The following is a 13,871-nucleotide window of genomic DNA, read 5'->3' as shown; positions in this document are numbered from 1 at the left end:
CCCGAAGGCAATTTGCTATTTATTGCCTCGGATGAAGAGCAGCGGCCGGGGCAGGCAGGATAGGGTTTCCCCCAGTAAAGGATCCCTTTGACCGCCATAGATTCGGTTTCTCCCTCCCTAGTTACGAGCGCCGTGTCAACACCTCTCATTTTATGACGACTATTCGAATTAAGTCTGCTGCCGAATAAACTGATGGTGGTGTGGTGGCCGGGGGCGTTCGGCTGCGGTCGCTGCCGGGCGTGGTGTTCCCTCTCCCGGGGCGACATGCAGGGCTCGTCGCCGTAGGATGCCTCCGCTGTGGAAACGCATAAGCTTCTCGATCGCCTCGGTGCTCTGCGTCGGATCCGTGGTCCTCCTGCTGGTGGCCCTGTCCACAGAGCGCTGGGTCACCGGGCGCATCCTTTGCAAGACCGGCGTCGAGATCGTCAACGCCTCCCACCCGGAGCTGGACCTGTTCACCGGGCACGTCTACTACGGTCTGTTCCGCGGAGGGAAGACCAAGAAGTGCGGGCTTGGGACCAGGCGCTCCAAAATCCACAGTAGGCAGCCTTACAAAAAAAAAAAAAAAAAAAAAAAAAACGGACGGCTCAGATAATTTGTCGATGAAGGGGAAAAAAAGAAAAACAAGGATTAAATATAAAATCAATAATTTTTATAAAAATATGAATTCCTGCTAATTTGTATTCATATTTAATTGTTTATAATGCATTTAATTATAATCAATTGACAGATATTTATTCGAATGAAACAAATGCAAAAATGTTTATTCTATGAACATTTATTTTATGTAAAACAGTTTATTTAATCATAAAATAATCACTTGTGCTCATTAAAAATGTTCATATTTATTGTAATTAAAATAATTACTTAATAAACAGAAATAAATGTAGAATTGCTTATCTTACAAAGAATCTTTATATTTATTTGTCAACATGTTTATTTGAATATTTCACGCTAATTTTAAAAGATTATTGTATATAATTAATTCAATTAGAATAATGAAATGCATGCAAAATTGTTTATTTTACAAATCTCTTTATTTTTCTGTCAACTTGTTTATTTCAGTAATTGTATTGTTTGTAATTAACATACTGATAATTATTTAACCAATTATTTAATAAAATAGAATTCATGTCAAATTGTTTATGTTGCAAATCTTGTTACATTTTATGTAAAAAAAAATACTAATCCAAAAATAATTCATGCTTTGTTTTTAATTAATGTAAATATTTATTATTATTTTGTTATTACTTTTTTGTTTGATGTTCAATCTTTATTATCTACAAGCACTTTGTTACACCTATGGTTACGATTTTTTAAAGTGCTGTAGAAATTAAGTGTGGGGAGGTGTGGGGTAAAACACCAAGCGTCCGTAAGGTGAATTAAAACATTTTGACTTGTGGAAGCAGCGCTTCATATACGTCAATGAGTGGATCCGTGTATATGGCACAACGTCGAACACAAATACCCTCCAACCCAACAACTTCACTGAGCAATCAAGTATGTTATGCTGTTAGCTAACGCTATTCTGTGCATTCAAAACTAAATGCAGCTCTCCTTACCTTTTGACTTTGACATAAAAACCCCTATTTTCGTTAACGCCGTATATCTGTCGCGGCAGGCGGCGCAACTCTGCACCAGAGCCTGGTTAGACTGGTGTTGGTAATTTCGTGGATGAGCGCAGGCCGTCTCACTGTCACTGTTGGAGTGTTTGCAGTCGACTTCAGTCACCACCAATCAAAGCTGTTCCACTCATTCCCTTTAAATGTAGGGCGCTAGTGACTTCCAACATCCCGACTGTAAGCCGAGAGGGATTTGGCGGCATGGTGGCATAATGTATCGGAATCCTCCTCATGATCGCCCTTAAAAATGTTATAGTATTCATTAATATTAGGCTGTTTTAAATTATTTGATTACACAAACACTGAGCCAGTGTATAATAGACTTATTAATCATTCTCTGCATAAGAGGACGATGCACAATCGCAGCGATCCATGCGTGAGTGGCGGATTGTCACTGCACTGTGGCAACAAACAACGTGAGCGGGTGCCTTTGTTAAATGCAGAATGAACTGATTGCAGCTGGCGCCTTAAATGTCTCCACAGAGCCCAGTATGTGTTTGCCTGCACCCCATTCAAATTCACCAAAATCACATTCGGCAAAATTTTAGATCAACATTGTGCCACCAGATTGTCACATTGGCACGTGTCCAAGGACACTCCCTCTGCTGAGAACGCCCAGCTTGTCACAGACCGGTCCGACATATTGGCAAACATGCGTAGCAAGCCCTGCACTGCACAAAACTCAGGAATTTGTCCACGAAAATGTCTCCTCTTTGTACATCATTTTCGCCACTAAATCTATATATAAAACACAGCATTAGGTACACTTGCACAATTGAATAAGAGTCAATACAAGAACCATTACAAAGTTTCCACCTTTACGAAGAAAATAATGCTACTTTTTGGCTGTCACTGAGAGAGAGGTATTCATTGCTGTTTAATATCAGTGTGGTCGTAGTTAGGCTACACAATACATTTCTGGGAACTTTCTGTACTTGTAGTTTCTGTTCAACACTGCAGACCGCATCCCAAAGGGTCCTGGGCCTCTTGAAAGTGCTACCTGGACAGTTTCTATATCGGTTTCATGTACCAGCATACACTATATCGATCTTTTGTCCCACCCTTAGTTGTAGTTGGTGTACATTATGTACTACAGTACTGAATTATACTCAGCAATGTTTCTAATATTTTGGTCACTTAATTTAGCTGCACGAAGCATGTACAGTGACTATAAAAAGTCTACACACCCCTGTTCAAAAGTTTTTGTGATAAAATTTTTTCAAAACCACCATGAATGTGACCTATAATATGTACAACTCAATTGTAAAACAAAATAAAGTATTTTTAAGTGGGGATGTAAACAAACAGCAACAACTGAGATAATGTGGTTGCACAAGTGTGCACACCCGCTTATAAATGGGGATGTGGCTGTGTTTAGAATTAAACAAACTTATGGGAGTCAGCACACACCTGTAACGCAACATGTGTTTGTTCTTTGTGTGTGTGCGTGTGTGTGTGTGCAGTCTTCCCAAAACTAGTGCACACGTTGAACGGTGGCCTTCACGTGATGGTGATCCTCTTCCTGCTGACAGCCGTGTTCTTTGCACTGGTCAGTCTCTCCTTCAGCATTTATAATGCACGTAAGGTCCCCTACCAAAGCATCAAGGGTCAGAAGGGACTCTACCTGTGGAATGTCATCGCCGGTACGTGATGCTCGCGTAGGTTTTCCTCGTCATGTGGTGACTTGTTGCTAAGTAGAATTAGTAGAGCACAATAATGCAGTCAGGAACAGGTGCCACAATACTTGTCTATACCTTGTCTAATAAAAGAAACTTTGCTCTGGTGCCATCTTGGGACATCTTGTTGGGAAGTAACTATGTTGAAGTGAGTTGAGGAGCTTCATTAGTCATGTTTTGCTGCCATCTTGGGGTGTCTATGGGCAATTATTTTAAACCTTTTTGGGAGACATCAATGACTTGCTGATTTTCACTGTTTGCGGCATGGCTTGATCCCTTTACATACTTAATGTAAGACTGTCCATTTGCATACAACTGTCTGTTCATTCACATACACACATTGATAATGTGTGTATGTGAATAGGGCTGTCACTATCGAATCTTTTTAGAATCGATTCTCCTATTGATTATTGGTCGAATAATCGAATAATAATCTCCCCACCAGTATATTTTTTTTCCTTTTACTACTAACATGCATTTTATTGTCTTTTAGGAGGGATGGACTTCGATCCTTAGACTGCATATGTTCGTACTGAGTGTATGATATAAATTTGATGTACAGAAATGGGGACAGCAAAATGCTAAACACTAAACAGTTAGCAATCATGATTAGCATTAGCGCTCTAGCGATTAGTCCACCCATCCATTTTCTGAGCCGCTTCTCCTCACTAGGGTCGGGGGCGTGCTGGAGCCTATCCCAGCTGTCATCGGGCAGGAGGCGGGGTACACGCCAGCCAATCGTAGGGCACATAGAAACAAACAACCATTCGCACTCACAGTCATGCCTACGGGCAATTTAGAGTCTCCAATTAATGCATGTTTTTGGGATGTGGGAGGAAACCGGAGTGCCCGGAGAAAACCCACACAGCCACGGGGAGAACACGCAAACTCCACACAGGCCGGGCCGGGGATTGAACCCGGGTCCTCAGAACTGTGAGGCTGACGCTCTAACCAGTCGGCCACCGTGCCGCCTCTAGCAATTAGTATTTAACAAAAAACACTAACTACCATTCAGCTCATTCTTCATGTTATGTGTACATTACACATCTAACAGTGTCTTAAAAATCACTTACAGATGCTCCTCTGTCGTTTTTGGCAAAGTTTATTAGTGCCCCCCCCACACTGCGTCTGTCTCCAATAAATATCCGTGTGAAACATTGGTTTTGGCGGTGCAAACATGGTTCCGGGCGGAATTTTTTTTTCTTTTTTTTCTTTTTCGATGCCTATGGAGCTTTTAGGCATACATTTTGCACCGACCTATTTTTGAAGTTGACTTAGCTGAGTTATTCGATTTTTTTGCCCAGCCCTAGAATAAACAGATAAGGTGAAACAGATTATAATGTGTCGTTATAAGCATCTGTCTGTCTTTTTAATACTGTATACCACAAAACATTTCCACCCGTTACGTCTCCAGCTGTGTTCGGCACACTGGCCGCACTCTGCTTCCTGGCAGCAGTGAGGCACCACAGCCTCACCGAGCGTGTGGTCAACTACCGGGAGAACCTCTTCGCTTTGGTCGTCCTGGACGACGCGCTGGACTGGTCCTTCTGGCTGAGCGTGGCCAGCGCGGCCACTCATCTGGCCGTGTGCGGAGTGGTCGCCATGAGCCGTATCAAGCTCCCCAAAACGGAGGTCAAGATGCCTGAGGAGCCCACCATCGTCTCTCTGGACCTGCTCTACTGACAGTTACATTAAAGATGGTGCCAGTGTTTGTTTGCATTTCGAAATAATGCCAATTAGACATGACTTTATGTGAGCATTGGACTAGATTTCATGACGTAGTTTGTAGAGATGGAGTGTAATAATCTGAAGACTGCAACATGAACAAAATGGCCAGTATTAATATTTATGATCACAGAAATACCATGGAGAATAGAACATATGAAAGCACTTTTTGTCTTATTTTGCATATTGTTCATATATTGATGTTGTAAAGGATGTTTGTACTTGTATGTTAATCTATTAAGCTTTTCCTCCCTAACTGCCTCTGTGTATCAGATAAAATAAATATGTGTCCATTAATTAGTTTCTTAGTGGTTTAACAGTTTAAATGCACAAGGAACTATACAATGTGTACGGAAAGCATTAGACCCCCTTAAATGTTTCATTCTTTTTTATATTGCAGCAATTTGCTAAAATCATTTAAGTTTTTTTTCCTCATTAATGTACACACAGCACTCCATATTGACAGAAATTTTTTTTAATGAAAAAATGAAATTTTTGCTGATTTATTAAAAAAGAAAAACTGAAATATCACACAGCCATAAGTATTGAGACCCTTTGCTCAGTATTTAGTAGAAGCCCCTTTTGAGCTAATACAGCCATGAGTCTTTTTGGGAATAATGCAACAAGTTTTTCACACCTGGATTTGGGGATCCTCTGCCATTTCTCCTTGCAGATCCTCTCAAGTTCGGTCAGGTTGGATGGTGAACGTTGGTGGGCAGCCATTTTCAGGTCTTTCCAGAGATGCTCAATTGGGTTTAAGTCAGGGCTCTGGCTGGGCCATTCAAAAACAGTCACAGAGTTTTTCTGCATAGCAAAGGGTCTGAATATTTATGGCTGTGTGATATTACAGTTTTTCTTTTTGAATAAATCAGCAAAAATTTCAACAATTCCGTTTTTTTTCTGTCAATATGGGGTGCTGTGTGTACATTAATGAGGAAAAAATGAACTTAAATGATTTTAACATGGCTGCAATAAAACAAAAAGTGAAAAATTTAAGGGGATCTGAAAACCTTCCGTACCCACAGTATGTTGTGACTTAAGCGGTTGTTTGAATAGTTCATAGAATTCTATTATCATGTGCTGTGTCATAATTGAATTGGCAGCACAGTGTATGAGTGTTTAGCACATCTGCCACGAATTTCTGAGCTTTGGGGTGCGAATCTTGGCCCGAGCCTTTTTAAATGTTCTCCCCATGCTTGTGTGGGTTTTCTACACGTACTCTGACTTTCTCCCACATTACAAAAATATCAGGATTAGGTTAATTGGAGATTCTAAACTGTCCATAAGTATGAATGGTTTGACTAGATACGTATGTGCCAAAGTCAGGTGTGATTTCTCCAGCTCACATGTGACCCTACCATGGATAAGCGTTATATAGAAAATGTTTAATGTTTGAAATAACCGATACAATTTAGTAAACTGTTATGATTATGATCACTTTATTATTATTATGATTATTAATATTATTCTAAGTAAATGTTGCAGCTTTGTGCTTCTCCCATCAGGTGCACGCCACATCGAGATACCAGCATCATTTGCTTGACAGTTTTTACAATGATGCCCTTGTTGACCTAACCCATTTTTTTTATTAACCTGGCTTGGATGAAACTTTAAAAATGAAAATAAAAAACAAAAATAAAGTCTTGCTACAGTATGTACTGGGATGCAATATTGAAAGTCAGCGTCATTTCAATTAAATAAATATTTTAATTTATATTTTACCTGTAAATAACAACATATTAACCTATTAACAACATATTACATTTTAATTTTAGTTATTTATTATTACGTGCGTTTTATTTAAAATGTTTAACACTTTTACTGTTTGACAGTGTCGCTCGTCGATGACGTCACCAAACAAGCGCCTTCCTCAGTGCTGGTATCTTTCCAGCTCGTGAGTGCGACCTTTATAACTAGCGTACTATTCTAACTTTGTACTTTGCTCACACATGTTCACGAGATGTCGAATATGTTCATTATGAGGAGAGCTGCCGTGCTTCCACTCTCGCGGACCAACTTCTGTCGGACATTTTGTTCCTCGCAAAGTCTCCAAATGGAAAGAAAAGTGAGAGACAGGAGGAGTCCGGACAGGCTCAGTATTTCATTCAATCAATGAATTATTGATATATATTTTTTTCAAGCTTTTAATCAATTTAACAGATTTTTTTTCTCTCTCCCCCACCGCAGGGTTTGGTGCTGGGCGTGTTCGAGAAGAAAGAAGAGGAGGGCATCTTTCGTTTGACGGAGGCAGCAGAAGGTTTTGACCGCAAAGTGTCCGGGAAACTCTCCGAACTACTGAAAATGTAACTTTTTCCACACTAACAACCACTTTTACACTCAATGAATGACTCACCTTTAGTCCCAACATTACGTAAATAGTCTTTTGTAAGACTGCTGCGTCATACTTTCTCTGGATATTGATATTGACAGATGTGTGTGCTACAATAGTGTTTTTAAAAAATGTTTTACCGTGATTTTTATTATTTCTTTTTTTCTCTATTTAAAAAAAAAAAACTAATTTTATATTACTAAACATAAAAGTTTCGGGCGTACGGTGCATAAGTTGTTACCATATCTGCCTCACAGTTCTATGGTCATGGGTTTGAATCCGGCCTACCTGTGTGGAGTTTGTATGTTCTCCCTGTGCATGTGTGAGTTTTCGCCGGGTACTCCAGCTTCCTCCCATAGTAGTCCTTTTTATTTTTTTAAATTATTTTTTTTACCTAATTTAAAATTGGGGATGCACCGATACTAGTATTGGTGCCGATACTGTACCATACAGTACTCTGTACATCTAAAAATTAGCTGATACTATGCACCAGTACGTTAAGGACATGGATGATAAAAAACCTTTAGACAATTGCAAATTATGCTCTGCAAAATGGATGATGCACTCCGCTTGAGCGGTGACTGCTGCACAAACACATTTTCATCACAATTACAAGACCTAATGGCATCAAAGTATCGGTTCTCTATCTCGCCCAATGTTCAAATGTAAGTAAATGCAAGTACAAAAAGTGGTATTGGTGCCGCTATATGGGCTCCTTGCTTCAATATGTGAATACTAAACCACACAATTTGCCTTTGCAGTTCTGGAGTTCTCAAGAAGGGCAAAAGCAGAGTGTTCTATGGAGTCCACAAGGTGGGGAATTACACGTCTGTAGAAGAAAAATGCAGCAATGAGAGAAATCACTTGTTTTTCTGCTTGTTTTCCAGGATTTTCCTTGCGTAGCTTTGGTCGCTCTGGATGACGTCACGGCGGGCGTGTGCCGGGCGGAGAACTGGGACTCCACCAAGGAGAACATCCGACAGGCTGTGTCAGCCGGCTGCAGGGTTCTTCAGGACCTGGAGGTCAACCACGTGGAGGTGGATGGCTGCGGTGACCCTCAGGCGGCGGCAGAGGGCGCCTTACTGGGCCTATTTCAGTACGACCAGCTGAAATCCAAGAAAAAGCCCAAAGTCACTGTGCAGCCTCATGCCAGGTGTGACCAGACACTGACGAGTGTTATTTATTCAATACTACTCTATTTACGCATGTTTATTCATGGTAAGCGTCAGTGTTTATTTACTCAACTGCACAGAGTACAGGCATCTACAGTTACATCTCAATCAATTAGAATATTGTGGGAAAGTCTTTTTTTCTTTTTTTCAGTACTCATACATTATATGTATTAAAAACTTGAGAAATACTTTTCACGGTGTAAATTCCTGCCTAATCTCAACATTAAGTCATTTAAAAAAAATAGTTTTTTTTTTACCTAATATTCTAATTTCTAGAGGTGGTGAATTTTGGGTTTTCATTTGCTGTAAAATATAATCATCGAAATTATACATATTAAACAAACAAAAAAAAATCATTTAATTTTGAGTGTGTGTATTTCAACTACCTAACTAAATTAAGCTTTTGACACTATTCTAATTTCTTGATGTATCTGTATTCGGGGTAATCTACCACTGTATTTTCTCATGTAGTGGCTCAACTTCATTGCAGAGGGTACAGGTGTCTGTATTAAATGCATGTGTGTATGTGGTTGCGTTTAGTGCTGAAGTGACAGCGTGGGAGAGAGGAGTGCTGTATGCCGAAGGCCAAAACTTGGCCCGCCTCCTCATGGAAGCCCCAGCCAATCACATCACTCCCACCGCTTTTGCTGAGACCATTGAAGAGAGGCTGGCGCAATACGGTGACCGGGTCGTAGTCCAAAAGAGGTATATTATTTATTACTCATTATTATTATTAGTAGTAGCAGTATACGTGGGTAATTTTAGATGAAAAATATAGACAACATACCAGGAAAACAAAACAAAAAGAATATATAATATAGAATATATAAACATAAGAATGACATATGCCAGTCACGCCCACTCGGGTGTTACATTGTCAAACCAGATTTATTTATATGGATTCATTTTGAAATTGAATCACTGTTCTGTATTGAACATTTAATACAATAGAAATTAAGGAAAAAGCAGTCTTAGGGTGTTTGTTTTGCTTAAAAGGACTACAGTTCCTACTGAAGTATCAATGGTAGAGTTGCATTGTGGAAAAGGTAATCCACCTATTTTGTCTACGCGATTAATTCCTCCAATCAGATCCCAGGCGTGGATCGAGGAGCAAGGGATGGGGGCGTTTCTCAGCGTGTCCAAAGGCTCAGAGGAGCCCCCTGTCTTCCTGGAGCTGCACTACAATGGTGCGCTCGACGGTGCCCAGGACCCGCTGCTTCTGGTCGGCAAGGGCGTCACCTTCGACAGGTAGACCGCAACAAACGCACCCTGACGACTCGTGCGTTTGTGTATTATTCGTCTGCTTTTCAAAGCGGCGGCATTTCTCTGAAGCCTTCCGCCTCCATGGATATGATGCGAGCCGACATGGGCGGAGCCGCCACAGTGTGCGCCGCGGTCGTCACGGCGGCGTCCCTCAAGCTGCCCATCAACATCATCGGTGAGCTGCTCTCGCTGTCATACACGTTAGATGATTAAAAGAGACTTAATTAAAATTGTCACAATTTTAAACAGTCCCCAAGTGTCTTTAAAAAAAATACACAAAGGATAAAGAATTATAGTAATCCCTCGTTTATCGCAGGGGTTACGTTTCTGGAAAACCTCCACAATAGAAGAAATCTGCAAAGTTGCCACCAATTATTAATTAGGGCCCGGCCGATAATTATTAATTTATCCGGGTCCGACCAAATAAACGGCCAGCCGATTTTATTATTATTATTTTTTTAACGCAATACATTTCAGCATAAAACAAAGGCAATGACATTCAAACAAACATAAAAAAATGGTTTTGAGAAAATCTGCAAAAAAAATTGGCTGATGATGATTTTTTTTTTCTGATTTTTCTCAAGTAAAAAATAAGTTATTTTATTCATTACATGTTTTTAAAAATTAATCGGTCAATTAATCTGTTATCGGAATGTTGTTTTACCAAATATCGGAATCGGCCTGAAAAAAATCCATATCGGTCGGGCCCTATATTTACTTTTCAGAATTTGGCAAATTAGAAAATATTTACATGCTTCTTTAGTTTTACACCTGATGGATGGATAGGCACTGTTTATATAGTTCATTTTCCATAATAAGTCTCCTTTAATTGTTATACTGCCCCCCCCCCCCCTCCAACAGGCCTGGCTCCACTGTGTGAGAACATGCCTAGCGGCAAGGCGACCAAACCGGGTGATGTTGTTACGGCAAAGAACGGGAAAACCATCCAGGTCGGTGGACATTTTGTAGTGATGTCCTTCAAACGTACAGAAAGTGGATGGGATTTTAAATGTTCATTGTAAAAGGCTTGCATGCTGCTTTGTACGCACAGGTGGACAACACTGACGCAGAAGGCAGGCTTATCCTCGCCGACGCGCTCTGTTACGCACACACCTTCAACCCCAGGGCTGTTGTCAACGTCGCTACGCTAACAGGTGGGATTTTAGGGGTCCCCGACACAACCAGGCTCAAAACTCACTCGGTAGTGCCCGCTGGAAAGTGAGCCCCCGACACCAGTTTCACCGATCATCGCCAAATTGGCTGGACGTGATCATTATTTCAGCTTGCAGTATACAATGAACCCCCGCTATTCGTGGCAATGGCACCAACCATTGCCGCGATTAGTGAAAATCTGCGAATAGTTGACGCCCCCCTGCAAAGGAGGTTTGTAATTCCATGTAGCTGCCACAAGGTGGCAGTAATGCACTTTAAGCAGAGAGGATCATAAAGCACTGACGCCATACATCTAGCATGTACACAGTCAGAACCCGTGTTAAGTAAAGAGCGCAGAAGTTAAATTATTCAACACAAACAAAACACCTTCAATAGTGTTAGCCAGCATACCAACCTCAATAACAAGCTAGCACAAACTGATGTGACATGGGCAATCAAATACAGGATAAGTTACAGCCCTATTCCAAAATGTAATAAATTCATTTTCCCCCTCAATACATCCCATAATGACAATATGAAAAACTTTTTTGCTTTTCTTCGCAAATATATTACACATTTAGAAAAAGCAATCTCATGTTGTCCAAATATGCTCTATTTCATATTTGTTCACAAATCCAAATTATTGGTATGTCCCCATTTTTTACATATTATTAACCACTTTGAACAAATTGACAAATCTATTAATTCTCTTGAACGCTCAACTGTATGAGAAGTGTTGTTTAAAAAAATAAATAAATACTGCCTCACTCTGTGGGAGCCGTGCGGTATTGTCGCCTCAAGTTTGGTAGTTGGGATTTTTTTTCGAGCAGTGGTTGTCAAACGTTTTACACCAAGAACCACCTAAAAAAGTACTGCACTCTTCAAGTAACACCATCAGGTCCAACATTAAAATACAGTAACGCAGTAGTTTTATTTATAAAATGTATACATGTATTATTGTAAGCCACTGTAACATCACAGTACAGCACAGTTTGAACATTAACACTGTACCTAAATACTGTATAGGAAAATAAAAAACGACGTAATAATTTGATTAAAATGCAATGCACATAAAAGATAAATATTATACACCCTTGCAAACTAACATTTCTTAAAGATAAAATACAAATACTGAACTAAAAAGTTAAATGCAACTGAATTGTACTTAATAAAATATATTGTACTAAAATGGTAGAAGAGAGCAATATAAGGCGTAATTCCAACTCGAACAGTGCTGTGTTTGGTAACTCAAGCAAGATAGCGTTTTTCCTTCTTTTTTTTGTTTTTGATTTCACGAAAATTAGTCATTGTAGCGATGCAAGGATAGCGCCTGACAGCGACGATATACATCCAGCATTGACCGTGTTTTCTAAGGCGCCATGGACGTCGCGCTGGGCTCGGCGGCGACTGGAGTCTTCGCCAACTCTGATTGGCTTTGGGAGCAGCTGCACAAGGTCTCTGCGTGCGTTTTATACACACACACACACACACACACGTATATATTTAAGCTCTGATGTTGACAAAAAGTGTGCGTGTAGGCCAGTATGGTGACAGGCGACAGAGTGTGGCGCATGCCTCTGTTCCAGCACTACACCAGACAGGTGACGGACAGCCAGCTGGCCGACCTCAACAACATCGGCAAGTACAGCCGGTACGTATCTCGCCGAACGGCCGCCATGCGTCCTAAAAAGAAAAAGAAAGCGGCCTTTGGTTCTCAAAACGGCGTGCGCTCTGCTTCCCGGTAGGTCGGGCGGCGCGTGCACGGCGGCGGCGTTCCTCAGGGAATTTGTCACCTCGCCACACTGGGCTCATCTGGACATCGCAGGAGTGATGACCAACAAGGACGAAATCCCGTACTTGAAGAAGGGCATGTCGGGAAGGCCCACGCGCACCCTGGTGGAGTTTGCAGCCGCGTTGGCACACAATAAATAAGCAACTTTACAAATACAGCGCTGCCTTGATATAAGAGTTCAATTTGTCCTGTGACCACGCTTGTAACTCAAATTACTTTTTCTCTCAAGTCAACTTTCCCCTTTGAAATGAATGGAAATGACAATCTGTTCCAGCCAGCCCCAAAAACATACATTTTTGCACCATTTGTGTTCAAATATCAGGGTTTCCCATTATGTGTTAGCATTAGCATTCAGCTAGAGGCTAAGCTATGTGATTGCTTTATAACCGCAACACGTAATTCTAGTTTAGTTTGATGGTAAACTCCCAAGTGGGAGTGGCATTAAACAGCTTGACACCTCGATTTTTTTGATGAATTGTTCACTATTTGCAAAAACTGCTACTTATTGTGAAGTGACTTGAGTTTACTGCCACCATACAGCACCCTTATCTCAAGTTTACGCTCTCAGGTCAAAGCAAAAACAAAATCATCCGAATGATGGCTTGTATCTCAAAAGACGGATCACTCGTATCTCAAGGCATCACTGTACTACAATGACACTTTTGTACTACACCCATGTAAAAACCATATTTAAAAAAATAAACTCACGAAAAACTGTCTGCCGTCTTGAATCAAATGAAGGATACTTGTTTTGTAAATTTTCACTGTTCAGCACTTTTGTGATTTGAGTAGCGTTTGATTGATGACTAATAATAAATTATGTAAACAAACTTGAAATATAAAAATATGGTGCTTTTTTTTCTTGTAGTTCTTGTAATTTCCCTGTGGTTCACACAACCGCCTCACAGTTCAGAGGTCATGGGTTCAAATCCAGGCTCCGGCCTTCCTGTGTGGAATTTGCATGTTCTTCCTGTGACTGTGTGGATTTTCTCCAGGTTCTCCGGTTTCCTCCCACATTCCGAAAGAAACGCACATTTGGAGATTCTGAATTGTCCGTAGGTGTGAGTGTGAATTCTTGTCTGCTGGTGCTCTGCAGTTGACTGGCGACCAGTTCAGGGTGTTCCCCACCTCTTGCCCTAT

General features: G+C 40.7%; 2 protein-coding genes across 3 annotated transcripts; both read left to right on the top strand.

Annotated features, from left to right (window-relative positions):
• The first annotated feature begins 187 nt into the window (after window positions 1–187).
• clrn2 (clarin 2) lies at window positions 188–4,981 on the top strand. The gene is made up of 3 exons (XM_061680733.1): window positions 188–539; window positions 3,086–3,265; window positions 4,713–4,981. The coding sequence occupies exons 1-3, from the start codon at window positions 287–289 to the stop codon at window positions 4,979–4,981; spliced, it is 702 nt and encodes a 233-aa protein (XP_061536717.1). The 5' UTR covers window positions 188–286.
• A 1,901-nt stretch (window positions 4,982–6,882) lies between these two features.
• lap3 (leucine aminopeptidase 3) lies at window positions 6,883–13,448 on the top strand. 2 transcript variants are annotated; one of them, XM_061679286.1, is made up of 12 exons: window positions 6,883–7,088; window positions 7,211–7,326; window positions 8,114–8,165; window positions 8,240–8,505; window positions 9,065–9,229; window positions 9,614–9,772; window positions 9,838–9,962; window positions 10,649–10,737; window positions 10,839–10,941; window positions 12,314–12,393; window positions 12,478–12,590; window positions 12,685–13,448. In XM_061679286.1, exons 1-12 carry the CDS (start codon window positions 6,984–6,986, stop codon window positions 12,869–12,871), a joined length of 1,560 nt encoding a protein of 519 aa, XP_061535270.1. In that variant the 5' UTR covers window positions 6,883–6,983; the 3' UTR covers window positions 12,872–13,448. The 2 variants fall into 2 exon arrangements, with proteins under 2 accessions (XP_061535270.1, XP_061535271.1); XM_061679287.1 differs by lacking the exon at window positions 12,685–13,448 and having other exon boundaries at window positions 12,314–12,401; window positions 12,478–12,578.
• The last annotated feature ends 423 nt before the right edge of the window (window positions 13,449–13,871 follow it).

Source organism: Phycodurus eques, chromosome 6 (genome assembly GCF_024500275.1).
Source record: "Phycodurus eques isolate BA_2022a chromosome 6, UOR_Pequ_1.1, whole genome shotgun sequence".
Classification (NCBI taxonomy): Eukaryota; Metazoa; Chordata; class Actinopteri; order Syngnathiformes; family Syngnathidae; genus Phycodurus; species Phycodurus eques.
This window is presented reverse-complemented; position numbering and strand designations above follow the sequence as displayed.